Consider the following 23,896-nt stretch of genomic DNA (forward strand, 5'->3'; position numbering starts at 1 on the left):
CTGTGTTTCCATCTGAATTTTAGCATCATTTTCTAGATCTGTGAAGAATGTGGTTGGATTGGGACTCTTCCAATCCATGAACATGGAAGATTTTTCCATTTTTTAATGCCTTCTTCTATTTCGTTCTTTAATGTTTGTAATTTTCATTGCAGAGATCTTTGATATCCTTGGTGAAATTCATTCCAAGGTATTTGATTCTTTTTGGAGCTATTGTGAGTGAGATTGATCTTAAAAGTTCTTTCTCAGCCATGCATTATCTGTGTATGCAAAGGTTATTGATTTTTGTGTGTTGATTTTATATCCTGCCACTTCGCCAAACTCTTCTATGAGTTCCAATAGTGTCTCAGTAGAGTCATTTGTATCTCCTATATATAGAATCATGTCATCTGCAAATGGGATAGTTTGACTTCCTCCTTTCCAATTCGTATCTCTTTGATTTCTTTTTCTTGTCTAATAGCTCTGGCTAAAACTTCCAGGACTACATTAATTAGCAATGGTGAGAGTAGGCATCCTTGTCTGATTCCAGATCTTAGTCGGATTGCTTCCAACTTATCCCCATTCAGTACGATGCTAGCCATGCGTTTGTCATAAATTGCCTTGATTGTGTTGAGGAATGTTCCTTCTATACCCAATTTGCGTAAGGTTTTCATCATGAAAGGATGTTGTATTTTATCAAATGCTTTCTCTGCATCTATTGAGATAACCATATGGTTTCTATTTTTCAGTTTTGTCAATGTGATGTGTCACATTTATTGAGTTGTGAATGTTGAACCATCCCGGCATACCAGGGATAAATCCCAATTGGTCTGGGTGAATGATCTTTCTGATGTATTGTTGGATTTGATTAGTTAGTATTTTGTTGAGGATTTTTGCATCTATGTTCATCAGGGATATTGGTCTATTGTCCTCTTTCTCTGTTGTCCTTTTGGCCAGTATGTTTCCTAAAGTCATAAATAGCTTTGCTCTCATTTGAGCACTTGGTAAAGGAGGGACAGTCACAGACTTCAGAAAAACACTTGAACAGTCCTTGACATAGCTATACTTTGTTTCTTCTCCTTCTCTCTTTTCCATCCCCCCTCCAAACCCAACTGAATCACAGTCTCCATTCTTCTACTCTACCATCACCCCTTGGATTGAGTCTCTCTCTTTTTGTGATGGTCCTTTCTTACACAAAACACAGCAGGGTGTAGAACATGGCTCCTGGGTTTCAATAGACATGGGCTGGATTCCTTATGTCTCTGATTACTCCAAGGGTGTAGGATATTATTTGCTGAGATCTATATGTGCCCAGGGTCTTCTACTACGTGCAGGGTATGAGGAATATATGCAGTACTGTATATAAAAGGGTAGCAATGCCACTATTGTTATATGGGAGGCATTTTTGCTGAGTGCTACTAGCATCTCTCAGCCCTGGAAAACCTAGTCCTTATTAGCAAGAACTCTTGTTTCCACTAAGAGGCTGAAGCTACCTAGGTCAATGTGATTATTTTTGTAATATCACCACCCAGTCATAAGAATCTTTCTAAAGTATTTGCCTCTCTCTTTTCCCTGTAATTTATTTTAATATCAGGCCATTAGATTAGTATTGCTTAAAATATCGCCTTCATTATTTCACTCACCTGATTCAAACCTTCTTTGAGTCTTTGATGCACACATTCAAGCTCCTCCAAAATCAGAACCATCCCATCTGCCCAGGCCCCTCTCCCAGCCCACCATGGAATGGAACCCCTCCTCCAGTTAAACTGTTCTGCTTCCTGTTGCCATATCCACCGTAGATACTCCTTTCTCTAGCCCTCTGCTCATGTAATTTCCTGTGCCTAGAAGATATGTTACTCTCTCCTGATTTTATCTTCCCCCCAAAGCCCAGAATAAAGGTCCTCTCCATGGTGTCTTCCCAGATGACCTGGTCTTGATTCTTCTTAGCCTCTTCTGAAAACTATAATACTAACTTTTAGCATCACACATCAAGGCCTTTGGTATAAACTACCTTAGCCAACAAGCAATGGTATCAGTGTATCAGTCAACAGCATGTACTGAGCTCTTGTAATGTGCCACACACTGTGCTGGGTACAAGTTTTAGAATTACCAACCTGAACCCAGTCTCAGCTCTCTTTAGTAGCTGTGAAACTTTGGCATGATCTCTGTGATCATTTCATCCATCTGTAACATGAGGACACCAATAACTATCTTAGAAGGCTGTTAGATGGGGCTGGCGCCATGGCACACTAGGTTAATCCTCTGCCTGTGGCGCTGGTATCCCATATGGGAGCCGGTTCTAGTCCCGGTTGTTCCTCTTCCAGTCCAGCTCTCTGCTGTGGCCTGGGAAGGCAGTATAGGAAGGCCCGGGTGCTTGGGCCCCTGCACTCACATGGGAGACCAGGAGGAAGCACCTGACTCCTGGCTTCGGATTGACGCAGCTCCGGCCACTGCGGCCAGTTGGGAAATGAACCAACGGAAGAAAGACCTTTCTCTCTGACTCTCTCTGTCTCTTTCTCATTGTCTGTGACTCTACCTGTCAAATAAATAAATAAAATCTTAAAATAAAAGAAGGCTGATAGCTGCTAAGCCAATCCATACAGAGTGACTTGCACAGTGCTAGATGTCTAGTAACAGTATCACAAATGTTACCGGAGTTATTAATCAATGTGTGTAGGTATTCTGTCTGGTTCCCCAAGGGCAGAAACTATTTTCTATTTCACTGTGTTCCCAGCATCTAGCATAGTGTTCTGGGTCTAGTCAATAGCCAAAATGCATCTGTTGATTTGGAAATAAACATTGTTGCCAAGGCTAGGATTAGTAAACTTGTCCTATAAAATCCTAACTTAATATATAAAATTCAGATCCCAGTACAACCTTTTTAAACCAGAAATCATAAGCAACTAATCAAAGTACTTAAACAATAAAGAACATTCCTGGACCACGGTTATACACACTTAATTACCTGTAAAAATATGCAATTCTAGCAATGAAAAGGCAAGACTGCCCACAAGTATGAGTTGGTGCCAGGCATGGTCTAGCTCTCTTAGCTTGATGTGCCCATGAATCCTGTTTTCATCTGCTCACCTGTAATTTCCGCAAGGAGCAGAGATGAGTCAGTGTGAATTGTTCCAAAGTAACAGGCTGTGGTTGTTCCATTCTTTAGTGTTCTCCTCTAAAAATAAATCACAAAAACTCTGAATCGTGTGTGCTCAAAGTCACATGGCATGTAGGGATGAAAATAGAGTTCTAGTTTTTAATTTTAAAATGTTTTTATTTAAAGGTATGCCATCTTGATATGGAATGTAGTTAAGTAAATGGCAAAAGTATTTATATTCCGAAAGTGTTAGCTGGAGGAGAACTTGATACTTTTGATTTCCTAGATTCACACAGTTCTGGGTTCCAGAATTCATAAAATGTGATACTAATTAATTCTTTATTCTTAGGACTATTTCAGGATATCCAAATTTTATTGCATCTTGCAGTATGTAATAATATTTTTATATCTATTGCTGTGTAAAATCAGTCAGGCAGATTTCTAGTTTAACTGAACAGATCATGTATATCTATCTCCTTTCCTTAGCAAAGTTCCACTAGCATAACAGTAGAAAATTTAAGAACCTAAAAGGAGAATTTGAGAGGAGACATGAGCAAGGAAACATGTCAACATCTTTTTGGAAGACAAAAAACATGAAGAAGAGCCCAAGAGCAATTTGGAAAGAGAAAGAGAAGCAAGCAGGTGCTGATGGGGGATTATCTGGAAGTCTGTGTACAGATGATAAACCCTACAAGATTCTTGCTTTTCCCTGTTGCAATCAACTGATCATTCCCAACCTAGACCTTGTAGGAGAAATTTGTAAAAACTAGTTACTGTTTAGAGGGGCAAGCCCAGAAAGTCAAGGTGAAGAAGAGGTTTCAATGGAGATCCAGCTGACCCATTCCTCAGAAGGCCATGTGCACTGCCCTTACCACTGCCGGTAGGAAACTGGGGCACTCATTCCTCAAGAAAATCAAAGGCTCTAGAAGACAGCTGTCCTCAGAGCGACACTGGGAACCCACAACTGTAAGGGCTGTTCAGTGGCTTCACTGTCCATCCTATAATAAAGTTCACCAAGTCACAGGAGCTGCCTCTTCCCAGATCTTCCAATCAGCATCTCAGAATATCACATTTAAAGATGAATGCACGTTGAAGCTTTAACAGACACTAGAGGAAAGCAACCTTAAAATGCAGACATGTGGAGAGTGGAGGGAGAATCTGGAAAAACCTTAAAGGACACATAATGTACAAAGTCAAAAGGAAGCTCAGTTTATAAAAAAAAACACAAAACTGATTAACATCCTCAAAAAAATAAAATAGGACATTACATCCACAAAGCAAGGACAGAATGCTATGAAAACTGGAGAACAAGAGCTCTCCAAAAGTAAAAATATTAAAAGTGAAGTTTAGAAGCTGTTAAATGGGTTAAATCAGTACAGAATCTCTCAGAAAAAAGGCAACTTGGAAGTTAGGGGTCAAATGATAAGAAAATTGGCTTAATCTGGGAGGTACAATATTTAGAATTAGTATTTAAAATTTTTTTTGTTTAAATAGAGGTAACAAAATTACCTGAGATATGATATTAGTCTCCAAACTAAAAATTTTCACAGAATTCTCAGCACAGCAAGTGAAAACAGAATGCAAAGAAATTCATATAACTGTGAGATATTAAGTCTTTGAGTAAAGACAAGACACCAAAAGCTCCCAGAAAAAGAAAACCAGTCATAGACAAATGACAGAAATCACAGTGGTGCTGGATTTTTTGCTTTTTTACCAACATACTGGAGGCAGAACACCTTCAAAATTCTGGCGAAGTTATTTTTAAGGTAGAGTTTTATACCCTGGTAAATTATCAATCAAGTGTGAACAGACACAAACAGAGGTATGTGAAGGCAGAATAGAGAATACACAGAGTAAAGATATGTGAAGGTGGAGTGCATTTGAAAGATGTGAAAATTTTACCCTCCATGAACACTGTTTTCGGAAGCACCTAGTAGATGTGCTATGGCAAAATGAGAGAGAGATAGAAAGAAAAGGAATTCCTGGATCCAGGGAATAGGGACTAAACATGACAGAGGATAAGGGAATGCCCAGTAATATCAAGAAGGAAACAAGAGACTGACAGGACATGGGAGGATCTTCAAGGAAGAAGACAGGATTGGTAATGTCTGACCTGTTGGAGCCCCTGGGAGAAGGCCTGGTTGACCTGACTACTTACGGTTCAGTCTTTAGCAGAAGATTCTGTAAGTGCAGAGGAAAATTCCCTGAATGGGGTTCTTTCTTGTCTTTTGCCCATTTTTAGCTATAAGACCTGAGAAAACTACTTTCTCAGCATCCATTTCCTCCTTTGTGAAATAAAAAGACTTGACTGGAACAGCAGTCAGAAGCTCAGGTGTCAGCAGGAGAGACGAGGTTTGGAGTGAATATCACAGGAAGTGCATGCTCTACTCAGCTTTCTAGTCATTGTTGAACAATGATGTTAACTAATCCCAAAGGTCAAGAGCATTTGTATCTGAAGTTTTATATCAACCTGTCCAAATCTTAAGAAATGTTGCACATAAATAAAGTACATTTAGCTACCTGTAGAGGGTGTTTAGATCCTAAACTATAAACACAGATGCTCTCACAATCTCCCTTAACATGGCAAGTCCCATAGAAAAGCTCTCACCATGACAGAGGCATCAAATTTAATCTCCAGCAATTAGAGAAGTATCTGGACCCCTGCGTGAGCTAAGTGTTTATTGAATGAACATGTGAGGAAGCAAAATTACTAAAATAAGAGACATATACAAGTGGCTTCTTTATATGAACAAGATATTGTCTCCTTGAAAAAGGGAACAGGCTATTGTAACAGTAAGATTGAATTAATGCTTTCCAAAATCGGGCCATGCTTTCTCTAAGGACGAACTTCAGAGACACAAAAATAGATCCAGAAGTTTCAATATTTTTCTAGAAAACATCAAAAGAAAAATGGATTGGAGAGAATGCAGAGGTCTATGTAATCAAGAAAATGAACTGGAAAATTAATCTACAATTGAAATTTCAGAATATGAAGAATAAACAAAAATATCCTGAAGGCCAGCAAATTAGTGGAAAAGGAATGAGAATCAGATTATCATCTGCTTATTCAATGCTGGTAGGCAAATCCTTTCAAATATAATACCATTCAAGAGTAAGAGGAAAATAAACCTTTATGTAATTCAAGGATTTGGAATGTTTGTCACCCAAGTTTATTGGAAAGGATTGTCACAACTTGTGTCCTAACAAAATGAAGAATGCATTCAAAAACAGGGATCCCAGTAGTAAAAGAAAAAATAAAGCCCATCATTAAAGTACAGATGTTAAAAAGGAAACTGGGGGCAGGTATTGTGTTGTGGTGGCTTTGGCTGCAGCTTCAAATGCTCTCATTCTGTACTGGAATCCCAGTTCAAGTCACTTCTGATTGAGCTTCTTGCCAACGTGTCCTTGGAGGCAGCAAATAATGGCTCAGCTACTTGGGCCCCTGTCACCTCTGTGGGAGACCCAGATGTAGTTTTGGGCTCCTGATTTTAGCCTGGCCTAGCCCTAGCTGTTATGGGCATTTGGGGAGTGAACCAGCAGATGGAAGATCTCTATCTGGCTCTCTGTCTCTGTCTCTCTCTGGTATGCCTTTTAAGTAGATGAAAAAATAAACATTTAAAAAAAATAAATTTTGATTAAACTAAACCTGATTTTAAAATTAAAATTAAAACATCTTAAATTAAGCATACATGGTGAAAAAATACACTGGAACTAAAATCTCAGATGATAAAACATAGGACATGGCAAAGTAGGAAGTGATAAAGAAGGGAAGAGAACATGAATGTTCTTATCTTGTTATATGGGGCAATTTAGAGTAAATAATGTAAGACTTCATATCAGAGATACAAATAATGCCATATCAACAGGAAAAACATCTATCTTTAAACAGAAGAATAGAATCATAAAAGTTAACCTTGGATTAGATCACAAAGTAAGTTTCTACTATCCTTCCCACCACCCAAAATGATACAGGTTAAAGTGACTAACCAACTAGAATAAAATAAAATTAAAACAAAAACATAATCCAAATTTTTCTAAACTCTCAAAATCAATAAGAACCTGTCTACAATCTTGGCTTGAAGATGAAACAAAAATGTGGCCATCTAGCAATGAATACAATGGAAGCACCACACAGAGGCTGGGAATTTAATCCCTGTCTGGAGGTCAAGACTGAGCGAGGGAATGTGTGGCTTAGAGGAGGAAAAGTTTAACTGCTTGGGAAATTGTGGTTTCAAATTGTAATGGAATGAACTAAAAAGTTAAGAAAGTTCAAGAATCTTCCCAAATTATAGTCAAAGAAGAGGACAGCAAGAGCCCACAGAGAAAAGAAAAAAGAAGAAAAGAAGATGGAAGGGAGAGAGAGATGGGGGAAAGAATCCAGAAACTACTCCTGTTTGCTTTCATTTGAGTTCATTTATTTAAATACCCAAGCTACACATTTGTTACTTACATAGTTAGAAAAAAAAAGGAGTTTGGATTAAAAATTTTACTCTAAAATGAGCTACTTTCTTTATTCACACTTTCTGTGTGGGTTTCCCCCAAGCCACTATCCTACTCTAGTTCCTCACAAGTGTTAGAGAGAACTAATAACAAATATGGAGTTTTCTAACTTGTAAATAAGTCTATCAAGAACGTCAGCAAACTTCTGGCTGTGTTTCTCAACCTTTCCCTGACCTACAATTTTTGACAGAAAGTGTTTTGAGATCAAGTTTTGTGAGCTCAAAATGGATTCCAAAGTTAAGATGACCATGAACTTCTAGGCCAGTAGCAATGGACTTTTAATAGGTTGGGTGATTTCCAGTAGCTAAAATAGGTGGTCTGACTCACCATATGTCTTTGGAATTCGTTGGATTCCTTATTCATCTGCCCAGTGATTGACAACTCCATAAGATAACCATTCATTCTGTTATCCAGGAGAATACTTGCAACTGGTTGTCTTAGTATACTTACTTTCCTGTTCCTTAACTATAATTTGGGAAGATTCTTGAACTTTCTAGACTTTTTTAGCTTATTCCAGTTCCATTTGAAATTAAAATCTCTCATCCAGTTTGCAGTGGTTAACTGGAGATATTCTAGGTTTCACTTAAGAGATATTTACTAAAATATGTGTTAAATTATTGGCAGATTAAATTATCTCTGCCACAATGTATGGTGTGAGTTTGCTGAAATATATCTATACCTGTTTTCTGGGGGAGGAAATAGAAAACAAAAGAATTTTTAGTTTTATTCATGTGTACTTCTTTCATATCCCTTTGCATTATCTCGGAAATCCTTCAGCTTAGAGACAGGTTCAAATCTATGAAACAGATGTTAACCATCAGCTCATCCATGTGTCAAAATGTGTGGGCTTGCAAATAACCGGAAACATGTGATATATGCATTGCAAATGCTTGTTAGAAATAAAACCTAGTTTGTATTCATTGACATCAAATGCTTAAATCTCTGGTGTAAGAAATAATGTTTATGGAGTATTGCCTGAAGTATATTCAGTCCTTGACACTGTATCTCTCTGAACAACAACAACAAAAAAAACACAAAGATTGCTACATTTGAACTTTCTGATACTGAGCATCTTCATAATGTAAGAAGGTACTTCAAAGTGTTCACAGAAATGTTTATTATGAAAAACCCTACACATGGAATTCAAAATTTTGCACCAACATAACTTAACTTTTTATTCTATTTTGTCAGGAATTTTCTGAAGTAGACTCATATGTTTTGAGAAAACAGCATCTATCCACATTAAGAAATATTGAGACTAATTTTCTTAAGTTTTGATATGGGAACTAGATAGGCTTTATCTTAACAAATGTGTTCTTTTATCATATGCAGAGTGTAAATTTAATTTTTTACCTCCCTGGGTCAGGCACTAGAAGACTTAAAGCCAAATTTGTGACTAACCCTAACAGGTGCATACTCAATGGCATGGATTTACTTCTTGTTTTCTTTTTTTTTTTTTTTCTCCCATCTTTTTTTTTCCTTTTCAGTTATTTATTTCATTTTATTGCAGACTGTGCAATTTTAACCAACTCAAATCCCCTTCAGACCAGTGCAAGGTATAAATAAGTTTTGATGATAAAGATTTGGTATGGTTAGCACAGTTCATTAACACATTGCAGCAGCAGTTTCATTCATAACTTTTGTCCTCAGTTTTTCTGGTGTCATGTGGATGCAAGTTAAATACGTGGGTTCCGCAATTACACTGAATTTATAATTAAGTGAGGCAAGTGTGTAAATGTTTGTGCTTGCTTTTAGTCTAAGGGTGGAATGATGTAAGACAAGGCAAACTGGCAGGCTGACTAGGCCAATAACCAGGAGGCCTGAAATACTGTCCCACCAAATAGTCAAGACCTTAGGAGAAAAACCCTCAGCGGACCCCACAAAAACCCAGCAGTATTCAGACCATATGTGCTGAACAACAGCAGGCAGTGGCCAGACCAAAAGGCATTTGTAGTTTTGATTTCACTGTTGCAGAAGTTGCTTCTGGTTGCTACGTGTATTCTGGTACAGGGCATAGGCTTAGAACAGAAAAAAAGGAAGTAATTTCCTTGAAAGTAGAAGGGAAAACATTTTCAGAACTTTCAAAATATGAGGAGACTTCAAAAAGTTCAGAGAATATAGAATTAAAATGTTTATTTTGATGTAAAATAATTTTGAAATCCATGCATAAAAGGAGTCTTCAAAATGTTCATGAAAATTCACATTCTAAAAAAAGGTTAGAACTCCACATTTTTCACATCAAACTAAACTCATCTTTTAATTCCATTTTCCACGAACTTCTTGAAGTGACTTGGTTCAGTTGGCACATACACTGGAACCACTGTTCAATGACTGAACTAGCCCCAGAGTTCCCTCTAGTGGTGCTAACGCTCGTCAGTCCCATGTGCTCTGTGGTAAGGCACTATCCTTTTTTCCTTCCCTGCAGAGCTACAAAAACAACATGCTATCTTTCCAAAAGTAATTGACTATTTTAATTTTAGATTTCCTTGGGTATTTTTTTTAAAAAAAACTATATAGTTTTTATCACGTGTTAGACACCATTTTAAGAACCTCACAAATATTAACTTGAATTACCATAATAATTCTAGGAAGTAGGTATTATCATTATTTGTATTTTTTACAGATGGGAAAAGTGTGTCACATAACCTTCCAAAGGTCTCTATCTAATCCATATGGTCCTAAGAACAGAATTATGAATTGGCAGGGGCAGGAAACACACATATGCATTTAAGTCAAATTTGATAATGTGAAACATAATAAGAAAAAGAGAGTAACATAGAGCCAACCAGAATGGGTATTCAGGAACTTGGATTCAAATTCTCTTTACCACTGACCAGCTATGTAAGTGAGATGGTCACAAAGGAGTGGAAAATTCTCTTTGGTCTTTCTTCGTCTTAAGTACCTATAATTTATAACTGAAATCTGTCTGAAGACATGGATGTTGCTATGGATGACCAACCATAACTCAATACTCACGCACGGGATACTTACAACAACTCTGGTGTAGACTTCTTCAGCAAAGTCGATGTTCCTGAACTTGTGTTCTGAAGGAAATGTGTACTTGGCCAACCACTCCAAAAGTGGTAGATCTACGTTACTTCCAGCAAAGAAATACTGAGGGGCGTGGATGTGAGTGTCAACCAGCCCAGGCATGAAGAACTCACTGGAAATTAAGATAAGGAGAGAAGTAGTTAATAACATCTTTAGTCATTTCCCATGTCTTTAAATCACATTTTCTCTTGACAATGATTTAATTGTTCATCTCACACAGGATTAAAACTGATGCAACCAAATAACTAAATTCTTCTGATATTTAGGGATCAGGAAACCAAAATAAAGCTCTGCTAGGGAGGGTACAGCTGCTAAGTTTACATGGTGGCTGTGAGGCTAAATAAACATGGTGAGGGGTGGAAAATACAGCACCAAATAGGAGCAAGGCCTAAGAAACAGGGAAGCTATGACTTACTCCATGACTTCGTTCTCTGAACCAGTGGCTGTAGGAGAGAACAAAGATGGGATTGGGAGCTGGGGAGTCTTCAAAGCCAGGTCAAGGATGGTACACACAAGTCACTAAGGGAGGCAGAAGGTGAGAAACAGACTGGCTGCAGTTTTAGATTCAGCAGCTATCTTGACCTTGGCAAGAAATTTAGTTCTCCTTCTGCTGAAGGGACTGAGTTCTGAAATAGAAGCAGCTGGGTACAGACACTCAGTCTTAGGAGACAGGAACACAAATGGGTCAGTGGTATACCTAGGTGAAGTGGCAGTAGTGATGCTGTGACAAGCATCTCTTGATGTTTCGATCACTCCTTCTGTTATTCTGATCCACCAATTAATATTCTCATTTCTACTAATTCCTATACTACCAAGTTCTGGAAAGACATTTTTAAGTCTTCAGAGACATTATTCACAGAATTGAGATAGCTCATTACTAGCAAAAACTTAAAGCTTTTGTAAAGAACTAATCGAATTCACTAGTGTCTCTTAAGTGCCTAACCTTATCCAGATAGACATATGCTGAACAAAGGTGTGCACCACCACCACCATCAGCCTGAGAAAATATTACATTGCATAAAGAATTTGAACTTGAAAGTAGATACTGACAAGACTCCCTATGTTGCCAAATGTATGGCAAATAAAGTTATGGGCAGCCCTCAATGTTTTGTTTTAAAAACAGAGCTAGGAATGGTGGTGATGGTGAGATGAGCATGATGACAGTGACAGCAGTTAGGATTTACAGAATAACTACACATACTAGTCACTGGGTACTCTGGGTACTGCATTCTATGTGTACTATCTCAGTAGAGGGAGACAGATTATCACAGAGCTGGAGGGTATGCACTCTGGGCTCAGACTGCCTGGACATGAAGCCTCACTATACACCAGCAGATGGATATTCCACATGTTATTTTCTCTGTCTGTGACTTAGTTTCCCTTATATAAAAATGGAGATGGTAGTAGCACAAGGGGCTACTCTGAGGACCAGTTAGTTTAAGAATATTGCCTAGATAATGGAAAGCATCAATAAATGTCGCTGGTGATGAGGTAATGCTCACATAAAACTTTTGACACAGAGAGTATTGTTACCTTCATTTATACAGGGTACGGTAAAGTTTCAGACAGTTAAGTAGCTTGGAAAAAAGAAATCATTAGTCGGCTCTGGAGCTGAAAGTCCAAGCCAGGTACATTGTCTGTAGGCTCAGTACTCTCGGTGACTATACTTCAGGGTGACAATTCCCTATGGAAGTGAAGCGCTGTGACACCTTGTAAGTGTGGCAGGGAGGCAGTGTTAAGCAGGCCTATGGTGCAAGTGGAACACAGAGAGGGAAGATGAGTAGGTGTTCAGAGTCAGTCACTGCTCTCCACGACCTGACAGTCCTTTTCTTTTGCTTTCCCCATTGCATACAGTGAAAAGGCAGTGTGACTTCTTCACGTGGCTGAACTGTGCCAGCAAGTAATAGGTATTTCCCAAGTATCTTGCTATGTTTAAGGAACTCTGCTAAGCCTGTGGGGAGTCCAAAGAAGAATAAGGCAACTTCTTGTAGCAAATTCTTGTCCTCAAACACTTTATAATGCGGTTTAGAGTATGGTTGACTGACAGCGTGCACGTGTGTGTGTGTGTGTGAGAGAGACAGAGAGAGAGAGAATGAATCTGATTAAACATAAAGGGTCTTAAGGTACCATCATCTCACTCCTGAATATTTATACAAGTAAAACAAGACATACATTTTTTTTTAAAAAGGGGTTGCACAAAAATGTTTACAGCAGCTTTATTTATATGAACCTTAAAGTAGAAATCACTTAAATACCCATCACAGAAAACAGAAATTTTTAAAAACCTATGGTACAATATAATACTACTAAGCATTAAAAAGACTAAACTATTGATGCATGTAACAATATAGATGAATCTCAAAAACATGCTGTTGAATGGGAGAATCCAGACACAAAGAATATGGGTATACACTGTGTCATTCTATTTATGTGACATCCAAAAACAGGCAAAAGACATCCATGTGACAGGAATCAGAGGCTAGGGAGTTACCAGAAGAAACTCAAGGGAACTTTCTAAGATAAGCATGTTCCATTTTGACTGGTGTTTCAATTAAATAGGGGTGTGTGTGTGTGTGTGTGTGTGTGTGTATCTCAAAACATATCAAATTATATACTTGAGATTTATGCATTTCAGTATATAGAAAGTTTTCCTAAGAAAACAACAGGAAAGTTTTTCTTAAAGAGGGTCTTAATTACTTGATTTACTGATTTAACACACATAGGGTATTTTGTAGTCAAGGAGGAGGGGATTGAGAGAATATTTGTTTCTGTTTCTTGTTTTAGTTGGCAGGCTGTGACATATTGCATCTTGGGTTTAGGATGATGAATCTGGTGGTGGTGCGCACGTGTTGGGAGACTCCTGCAACCTCCCAAACATGAGATTCTGAATAAAAATTATAGAACAGAAAGGGAAAGTATGAATATGAGATAAAGAACTCAATCTTTTATTAGATCTAGGAAGGGAAGGAGAGAAATGAGTCAGTGTAAGGTTTTGAACAGTGAGCTGAACATATGACATAAACCACAGAGAATTTAGAAGGAAAGTCTGTTTTGGAGGGGTTGTATGTGATGTCATTCTAAGCTTAGCATCAAAGTGTGATATTCATGTGTCCAAGGAGTAAGTGGAGATGTGGGATAAGAGGTCATATGGGAATTAAAGATGGGATTCAGATTTAAGAATCTTCTTTATGTAAACAACCTTACAAAATAGTTGTACTAGAGATTTGTGGAGAAGAAAGAACGAAACTAAACCTTGCACAGCACTCCAGACTCCAGGAGTAACTTCAAGGAAGAGAAGGTCATGACTGGTCTTGGCGGACTGTTAGGAGGATGAGGGTACCCAGGGCACAGCTCATCAAGGACAGTAAGGAAGGGAGAGTTTCAAGAAGGGACAGGGCAAAACCATAAGGGTCAAAGATGTGTAACCTCAGGAAAGAACCTGGACACCAGTGCAATGACTGGGAGACCCTTGATTACAGAGCAATTAGGTCTTTAATTTAAAAAGTACCCATTGAGTCTCTAGCATAGTGCTGGGGAGAAAGTGATGACCTGAAAGACAGGTGTTACAGAAATCATGGGCAGATGGAAAGTTCCATTCCAAATCGCTAGTGAAAGTTAGGAGGTGGAAGATAGCAAGTCACTGCTCACCCAGCAGCAGAAATGAAAGCAAAGGAGATAACTCAGGTACAAAGTGTTCAGAGGCAACAGAGGGCAGAGGTTTATTGAACCTGTCATTCAACTTTCACCCAGAAAAGCTGCAACTCCTTTTAGGAGATAGGACACATTGTAAAATGCCTCTAAATAGAAAACTTCACATCATCAAGGTTATAGTGCAGGATTTATCGCAGCTATCAGTACGTGCAGAGGCCATGAGCTGTGGAAGCAGCATGGGAGATCAGAGGTCAGAGGGCTCACTTCCTCATTTTGCAGCGAGAGCACATGGCTGTTTGAGAATGGCAAGGTCATTTTCAGACTTGCAATGTGTTAGAGACCCAGCTGGGATTAGAGCTCTGTTCTCCATTCACCCACAGCACCACTTATGGCTAAATCACAGCTATCAAAAACCAAGTTTCAGGCAAAGCAGAGAAGGTCTGGAGGATGCAGCAGAAGGGAAGTTTTTCTTCCTCCCTCTGACTTCAGCTTTCCCCTCGACACCTTACTTAATCACCATCAGAATTTCCTTAGAAAATCTTGGTCCTCCAGGTAAAATCATCAACTTCACATCCAAAACCTGCAATGCTAGGCAAGTCCTATCATAATTTGGCAAAAGAGAACAATGCATAACCCAAATAGATCTATCAGAACATGCACTGACACTCGCAATGTAAGATTACAGACAGGCCTGCAATGCCCAGTCTCTTTGCACACCAAGGTTATCCTTGTCAACCTGCCCTGATGGCACGTCATGCTCCCATTGATCTGAGGACCTCAGGACTGGCCCTTTGAACAAGAAATGCAAGGCTGTGAAATAAGCAACATCTTGCTGGGAAGCGAGGAGGAGGGAGAAGGTGAGAGCCTGCTGCAAGTGCAATGAAACTTCAGAAACAGTCATCCTGCCTCTCTGGGCTGTGACCAGACACGAGCTTTACAGCCAAATGAACTCAAGGAACAGAAATGGCATGCTTTACACCTTACTGCAATAAAGTTTAGTATTATGGTTCAAACTGGGTGTTTTAATCCCCAGCTCAATGCTCCTCTCACTACATTACCCTAAAATTAATTTCCAAATGATGGGACAGTTTGCGGGTGGGAGGGTGGTTGTGGGGGGAAGAACCATTATAATCCAAAAGTTGTACTTTTGAAATTTATTAAATAAAAGTTTTCTATGAAAATTGTATTTCCAGAAGGAAAATGGTACCAATTTTACCAATCAGGCTATGAAGACAGTGAGCCAATCACAGGAAACATCCTTTAGGCAAATATTAAAAAACACTAAAATCGCAGCTCAAATATACTTCTAGAATAGGTCTTCCCTATTCCCTGAGTAACTGCTCTACAAATTCTCTCCCCCTCCCACTTCCCAATAGCTCATCTGTGCCACAGCCCTCCCTCTGACTTCCTTTATAGAAGACTTCAGTCTATCACTGTCACGTGTATGTATCTGTAGACTTGATTGTCTGCATAACCCATGAGCTGCCAATCTATTGAGAACAAGGACCTTGAATATCTTTTCCACTCCAGATTATAGTGCTACACATAGTAGGCTGCACAAATACCTGCTGAAGAAATGAAATAATGATGGCAGTCTTGTTCTCAGTTTCCATCCCCCGACTTCTTGTGACACTGTCTGTCTCCCAAGGCAGTTTCCCTATCATTTAAGTCTCATTAATGGCACCCAGCAATAAAGAAGAAGTTGGTGATGACTTACTGGTGACTCAGTTCTCTTATTTCACACGGCTTGAAGCACCATTCCTTGGCCAGCCTTTCTTGTTGAGATGCTTCTTCTAAAAACACTATCTTTAAAAGAAAGAAAAGAATCACACAGTAATGGAACATTGTCATTAAATACCTACATTTTTTAAAGAGCTAATATTGCAGTTGAGTTCATTTGAAAAGTTATTTAATATCAAATGAGATTGAGTGCAGAGACAGGAAGACAGAGATTTGCCTTTGGTCATTCAATTCTCCTTTTCTGCCACTTACATTTATCTAAGTGAGGTTCCAAAAAATCCCAGTCTGAAGATATAATGTATAAAAAATGGCCTAATGGCATCTATTCTTCCCCTGTCACTGAAAATGATGAAGGGAAACAATTGTTTTAAAAAGAATACCTCTCCTCAGATGAATAAAAGATTTTGCTATGGGAAACCCAAGTCCAGAGGACATAGTGATAGCATAGACAATTTATTAACACTAAATGTATCTGCACATGATAAATGCCTGGCAACTGAGTCATGGTATAAACTATGTTGATGTCATGATGTTATATGAAGAGCTTTATTATTATGTTTTTCTAATAATGTGTAAGAGACACATTATTGTGGGTTAGATAAAAGGTTGATCTCTCAAGTTAGGCTTATGAAGACTGAAGATCAAGGTCGACAGCTGGACAACCATGTATGTGTTCATCTTTTGTGGCCTGGTTTCCCCATCTACAAACTCAGGTAATAAGAGTGCAGGCTTCACAGATCAATGGTGAGACCTAAATATGATCATTCTGGTGATGAGGTTAGCACATACCTGGAACATGTTAAGTGTTGTTTCTGTTATTGACTATTTTTTAAGTACAGTGTGATTGTTCTCTCTATAAAGCAAGAAAGGAATGAAAGAATGAAATTTATATGCAGTAAATATTTTTAAATGTAATATTGTAAGAAAAAAGTTTCCTGGAATATGTTGAAAAAACCTTGCTGGATTAAAATGTGTCTAATCAATTAAAAGGCAATATACCTCAGGAAAAATAATTTGTGTTATAAGAAAATAAATGCTGGCATCTTTATTCATTGGTATACTCTTTTGTAAAAAAATGAAATTTTGATCAGAAGAGAAATTAAAAATACAATTTTTTTTTTTGACAGGCAGAGTGGACAGTGAGAGAGAGAGACAGAGAGAAAGGTCTTCCTTTTGCCGTTGGTTCACCCTCCAATGGCCGCCGCGGCTGGCGCTGATCCGATGGCAGGAGCCAGGTACTTATCCTGGTCCCCCATGGGGTCCAGGGCCCAAGCACTTGGGCCATCCTCCACTGCACTCCTGGGCCACAGCAGAGAGCTGGCCTGGAAGAGGGGCAACCGGGACAGAATCCAGTGCCCCAACTGGGACTAGAACCCAGGGTGCCGGCACCCCTAGGCGGAGGAATAGCCTATTGAGCCGCGGCGCCAGCCTAAAAATACAATTCTTAAATTCTTAAATTAAAAAAGTAGTAACTGGCTAATTCTAAAAATATGTTAGAATCAATAAACTTCAAAAAAGAGCAATCGATAAACATCAGATACATAATTCATCAAAACCCATAAAACAGAATGTATATCTCAAAGCTGATTTACTGTGAACCTCATGAATAATTAAAGATAATATCTACAAAGTTCTATATTTATACATTTGAAGTAAAATTTGAAGTAATTTTTGAAGTAATATTTGAAGTAAAATTTTTGAGTGAAATATAAATTAACAAGCTTTATTAAGAAGATACAGAAAAACTGAACAACCCATAAATCTGGAAGAAACAGAGTTTTCAACTTTAGGGAAGTTTATGGTTTAGAACAGTGCTAGCAGAAATATAATGCCCTGTCAACAAACATGAGCCATGCACGCAATTTTAAATTTTCTAAGCAATACCAAAAGTATAAAAAGGAACAGGTAACATTAGTTTTAATATGTTTCAATATATATAAAAGATTATCATTCTATCATGAAATCAATATAAAAATTAGTTTTATCTTCTTTTGGATACTTAACCTTTCAAATTTCATGTTGCATTTAAAATATATTTCAATCAAATTGCAAAGCTTTCATCCAAAATACTTCTGTATATTTAGATTGTATATAATTTACAAAACATACTCTCACATATCCAGATGGTTCCAAACACACTTAAAAGCTTTCTAAAACTGAAATGAATATTAATTTATAAGTGTAATTATAGATCAAGTTAATGAAAATTACAGATAACATTTTAAAATCCATTTCCCCAGTTGCAGCACCCACATTTCAGGTGCTCAATATGAGCATAAATCTACTATATCGGATCTCAGAAGTTCAGAGAATTTCATAGCAAAGATAGGAAATTATGTGTTAGGTAGAGGGCTCTGGAGTATGTAGAAAAGTGGAACCTCTCTATTTCCACAAGCTAGCATGATCCTGCTTTCAGAACCTACAATGCATATATACACATACAAATACAGAGAAGCAAAAGGAGAAAATGACAAGCCAATGGCATTAGTTATTTAATAATACAGGTGCAAAAAAAAAAAAATCCCCCAGAAAACTGACAATAAAAATCAAAACTACTAGTAAGTCAGCACGTCAGCAGCAAGTAAGCCTCCACTGTTCTAACAAGCGAGACAGAGCTACCAATTTACAGCAGGTGGTTACTCATTAGGCAAGGGCTGAACTCTTCAAAGCCTCCTGGAATAAAACCACCTATCCTCCTTTACACTCTCCTCAGTCAACGCTCAAACATGAATTCACGTCTTCTTCCTGTACAAACTAGGGATCCTGATTTCTATCATTAACACCATAAAGGCCAGTCTAGGACATCCTTGTCCCTGTAAAGGCTCCTACCACACCACACTTCCAAAGTCCTGCACTATGACCTCGTCTTCCTGTCTCTCTGTAGGTAATAAATTCCCCTGTGTCTTCAATAATGGTGCTCATTTCTCTCTCTCTCTCTCTCTCTCTCTCTCTCTCTTTCTTTTTAGAGAGAGAGACAGACAGAAAGGTCTCCCTTCCATTGGTTCACCTCCAAAATGGCCGCTACAGCTGGCGCACTGCGTCGATCTGAAGCCAGGAGCCAGGTGCTTCCTCCTGGTCTCCCATGCAGGTGCAGGGCCCAAGCACTTGGACCATCCTCCACTGCACTCCTGGGCCACAGCAGAGAGCTGGACTGGAAGAGGAGCAACTGGGACAGAATCCAGTGCCCCAACTGGGACTAGAACCCAGGGTGCCAGCGCCACAGGCAGAGGATTAGCCAAGTAAACCGTGGCGCCCATTTCTCCCTTTTAACAGTGCTCTCTCCTCAGTACATGGCTTATGCTATACTTCTCAAAATAGTATGTTCTTGTGAAGTTAGAAGGGTTAATAGGTAGCTAGGAAAGTTTCCTGTGGTAATAAGGAATCAGATTCCTTATTTCTTATTGATGGTTAAAGCTGCCATCTGCTGATTAGACAAAAGGCATTGCTCACAAAAAGGAAAAGATTGATAGGGAATGCAATGGGTCCCCTGCCCTTAGGCAACCACATGAGAAACAAGGTTCTGGCTTCATACCAGAACACACAAGGCAGCATGTGTTGAGTGCTGAGCAACTGATCAGGTAGGAATAACCTACTTTAATTGGTCAGGTAAATAATATTTCTCAACTGTCACATCTCCCAAGCGGTTGACATGGTAATATTTGAACTAGTCAGGAACCATAACTGCTATGCAGTTACTGCTATAGATAAGACAAAGCAGACTCTGAAATATGGAAACTAGGTAGAAGAACTGATCAATTGATATACTCTCAATACCCAGACCTTGATGGACCTCTCACTTGGAGAACCCTCCTGGCAAGCAGGAGTCTTTGTTTCTGAATAAAATCTACTTTCACTTGCTTTGTTTACCCTTCTTTATTGTCTACATTGTAACTCTTCATCGCCATGAGACAAAGAACCTAGTCTGAACTCCTGTAACATTCTCACACGTCAGGGTCAAGCAATTTGGTATCTTCTGTACCCTTCAGGGTCATGTATAAACCAATTTCCTCCGGCTTCTTGTAGACAATCAAATCTGTTTTTCAAGTCTCTCGTCTTGCAGTTTCAAGACCATCTTTCCCCTCTCACTGATGTTCTCTCTTATCAGCCTTTCCCCTGTTCTTCAAATATGTCGACCCTTACCTAATCCTCACTCTTCCCACAAGTTTTGCCTCTGTCCATTATGATTTCAACCCTTCTGAAGACCACAGCCACTATTTCTGTGAACTCATCTTCAATGATTTGTTCTACTTCGCTTCAGACAACAACCCAAGACCACATCTTGGATGGATTCATGACCTACAACTGTTTCACAATACAAACCACCGTTCCACACATCTGAACCACCTCCCAGTTTGCCACTGCAACTACTACTATCCTAATGAGCCCTCCCTTTACTTTCTTCTTTCTATCTTTTCCCAGTCCTCCATCTATTAATTTATATTTACATTGTCTTTTAGTTAACCAATGTGTGCTAAAACTTCACCACTGACTGAACCTAACCAAAATGTACTTGAGAAGCCAAGCAGTGTTGAAATAAGGCAACAATATGGATAAAGGAAATCCATTGGCACCAGGCTCAAATGTGTTCCTACAAATATCTGTGCCTGGCACCCTATGACATTTCTTTAGCACTATAATTTTATTGCTAATGAAACTAATTGAAGATTGATTGCTTATCAACTGACAAATCATTAGAGATATTTTTAGTTTTAGATGAATATACAATTTTTTATGAAATATTTCAGCAAGAGTTCAAAGCACTGAAAAGTGTAGCTATAGCAAAACTCTTCATTTCTTTTTTTTTTAAGATTTATTTTATTTATTTGAAAGACAGAGTTACAGAGAGAAGTAGAGACAGAGAGAGGCCTTCCATCTGCTGACTCACTTCCCAGGTAGCTGCAACGGCCAGAGCTAGGCCAGTCTGAAGCCAGGAGCCAGGAGCTTCTTCCAGGTCTCCCACAAGGGTGTAGGGGCCCAAGGACTTGGGCCATCTTCTACTGCTACCCCAGGCCTTAGCAGAGAGCTGGATCAGAACAGGAGCAGCCAGGACCTGAACCTGTGCCCATGTGGGATGCTAGCACCACCAGAAGAGGAGCAGCCAGGACTGGAACCGGTGCCCATATGGGATGCCGGCGCTTCACGCCAGGGCTTTAACTCACTGTGCCACAGTGCTGGCCCCAAAACTCTTCATTTCTATCTACTTGATTTATGTGAAAATTTTTCTTAGCGCTCACATATATAAAAATAAAAAATAAGACAGAAATGCTGCTGCCCCAATTGTATTCAACAAACAACACACATTCATATATATAATCCAATGGGAGAAAATAACAGCCCATCTATTTTTTTTTTTTTGACAGGCAGAGTGGACAGTGAGAGAGAGAGAGAGAAAGGTCTTCCTTTGCCGTTGGTTCACCCTCCAATGGCCGCTGCGGCTGGCACAATGTGGCCGGCACACCACACTGATCTGCAGGCAGGAGCCAGGTGCTTCTCCTGGTCTCCCATGCGGGTGCAGGCCCAAGAACTTGGGCCATCCTCCACTGCACTCCTGGGCCACAGCAGAGAGCTGGCCTGCAAGAGGGGCAACCAGGACAGAATCTGGCGCCCCGACCGGGACTAGAACCTGGTGTGCCGGCGCTGCAGGCAGAGGATTAGCCTATTGAGCCGCAGCGCCGGCCCAGCCATCTATTTTACATTTAAAAAATAACCTTTAAATTTTATTTAATTAAATTATCTTTAATTACTTTATGCTCTTAGGAAATTTTAAGTGTTTCGACTTATGTACAATTATGATACTGCAATTGTTAATCAATGAATGATTTCTATGGAGCACACATTTAGCCTAGTGATTAATATGCCCACTTACCACATCAGAGTGTGTGGGTTCAATTCCTATCTCAGGTTCCTGACTGTAGCTTCCTATTAATGCAGACCCTGGGAGGCAGTGGTGATGGCTCAAATAATTTAGCTCCTGCCACCTCTTGGGAGACCTTGATCAAGTTCCCCCTCCTGGCTTTGTTTCCACCCAAGGGCTTTTGATGGTATTTGATGTGAACAGCCAATAGAAGCTCTCTTTCCCTCTCTGTTTGTCTGTCTGTGTCTCTACCCCTCAATTAAAAATTTTTTTCAACAGAAAAAGACCTTTAAGGATAAAATTACATTCCAATAACAAAAACTGAGCAAGTAAAACAGAATTTGTAACTAAAGAAGAAGAGAAAGAAAAGAACTATGTAGTGTTTCATAGAATTAAAGTAGAGCTAGTTCATGGTTTTAAAAGGCAGATTAAGATGCATGTCAAATCACTGTGTTTTAATTTAACCAGAAATATTTTGAAAAATAATGACATGGCTTAGTTTTAACATGTATATTTAAAATTTTCCACAAATTGTGAGCTTTTAACATTAAAATTTAATAAAATTATACATACCAGCTTTTAAAAGTACAGAAACTTAAAAATTTCTTCAAAATTCTTTTAGGGAGCAAGCATATTAGCATAAAAGTGTGAGAGTACCTTTCCATTATACTCATTTCACAATGATGATTTTAAATCTGTCTACTCTCCAAATCTCTCACCTCATCTATCCCTAAAGTGTACATCACACACATGCCATCTGGAAAAATTGCAAGCAATCCCAAAGTCACTCAGTATGGGATTGGTTAAATACAACTAAACAGTGTAGTAAATAAGAGTGACAATTTATATTCACCCAGTAGAAGATTGTCCTTGGTACAATGTTCAGACTTCTAAAACACAGGTTGCTAGATAATATGCATGGTGTATTCACATTTGTGATAAGAGTATGCTCTGTGTGTGTGTGTGTGTGTGTGCGAGCGCGCATGCATGCACACGCTTGTGTTAAAGGGCTACTGTGCCTGAATTTGACTCTCTCTCTATGCAAGAAACTGGGAATCATTCCACTTTTATCATTATACCATTTTAGATTTAAAATTCTTAACAAGTATCTTATTCTAGTCAAAATAATTTCATTTAAATGTTTATGATAATGTAATATATTTAGAATAGAAATGCATTCAGTATAGCTTCTACTTGTCGAGCTTATAGTTGGGGAAAGAATGAATTAGATGAGGGAGGGGATGGTGAGAGAGTGCAATGGGCACTCTCAGATGAAGAGATAGAGGTCTGGTAGATGAAGATTTCAAAGAACAGGGAGAATGTTAAACATGATAGGTAGGATGTGGTACCTGATCAGTCCCCAGTGTTGGGGAGGAAGGGACAGAAGGAGTAATAGGGACAGATGCAGAGGCATCAAGGCAAAATGCTACAAGATGTGTTATAGACAGGAGTCACTATAAATAATATTGAAACTTTCATAAATCAAGTACTTTTAAATATGTATTTATTTGAAAGGCAGAGAGAGCGAGCGAGCAAGCAAGCAAGCAAGCAAGGGAAAGTACTGGCACTTCTGGTCCACTTCCTAAATGCTCACAACAACTGGGACTGGTCCAAGCCAAAGATGGGAGCCAGGAACTCCATTCAGGTTTTCCTTATGGGTGGCAGGGGCCCAAGTACTTGAACCACTTCTGCTGTCTCCTAAGGCTTACATTAGCAAGAAGTCGAAATCAACAGCCAGAGCGAATTATCGAACCCAGGCACTCTGATGTGGGACATGGGCATCTTAACTTCCAATCCAAATACACACCACACAAATCAGCCATTGAACAGATTTTTCTCTTGTTCTTGTTCATGTATTCACTCAGAAAATACTTTGAGTGTCCCCTGTGCAAGTAGCATTATTTCTGAAACTGGAAACAAGAAATCAATAGACATCTATAAGATGCATTGGATATGGCAGAAGTGCTATGATAAAAAATAAATGGAGGTAAATGGATGGGCTAAAATGTAGGGTATGATGGTCTTTA

General features: G+C 38.9%; 1 protein-coding gene across 3 annotated transcripts in view; it reads right to left on the reverse strand.

Moving 5' to 3' along the window:
- The window catches only part of GDA (guanine deaminase), a 107,249-nt gene that overhangs the window by 42,371 nt on the left and 40,982 nt on the right, over positions 1-23,896 (reverse strand). For 2 of the 3 annotated variants that reach the window (XR_016223272.1, XM_002708206.6), the window contains exons 2-4: positions 15,993-16,081; positions 10,565-10,736; positions 3,064-3,151 (exon numbers count right to left, since the gene is read on the reverse strand). Coding sequence is in view for 2 of the 3 variants with exons in the window: in XM_002708206.6 (XP_002708252.1) it covers positions 3,064-3,151; positions 10,565-10,736; positions 15,993-16,081 (349 nt within the window). In the remaining variant the exon portion in view is untranslated. The remainder of the gene's footprint in view (positions 1-3,063; positions 3,152-10,564; positions 10,737-15,992; positions 16,082-23,896) is intronic. The other variant, XM_089316296.1, reaches the window with a different exon arrangement.

This window comes from Oryctolagus cuniculus, chromosome 1 (genome assembly GCF_051225735.1).
Source record: "Oryctolagus cuniculus isolate XC-2025 breed Fujian yellow rabbit chromosome 1, ASM5122573v1, whole genome shotgun sequence".
In the NCBI taxonomy this organism is placed as follows: domain Eukaryota; kingdom Metazoa; phylum Chordata; class Mammalia; order Lagomorpha; family Leporidae; genus Oryctolagus; species Oryctolagus cuniculus.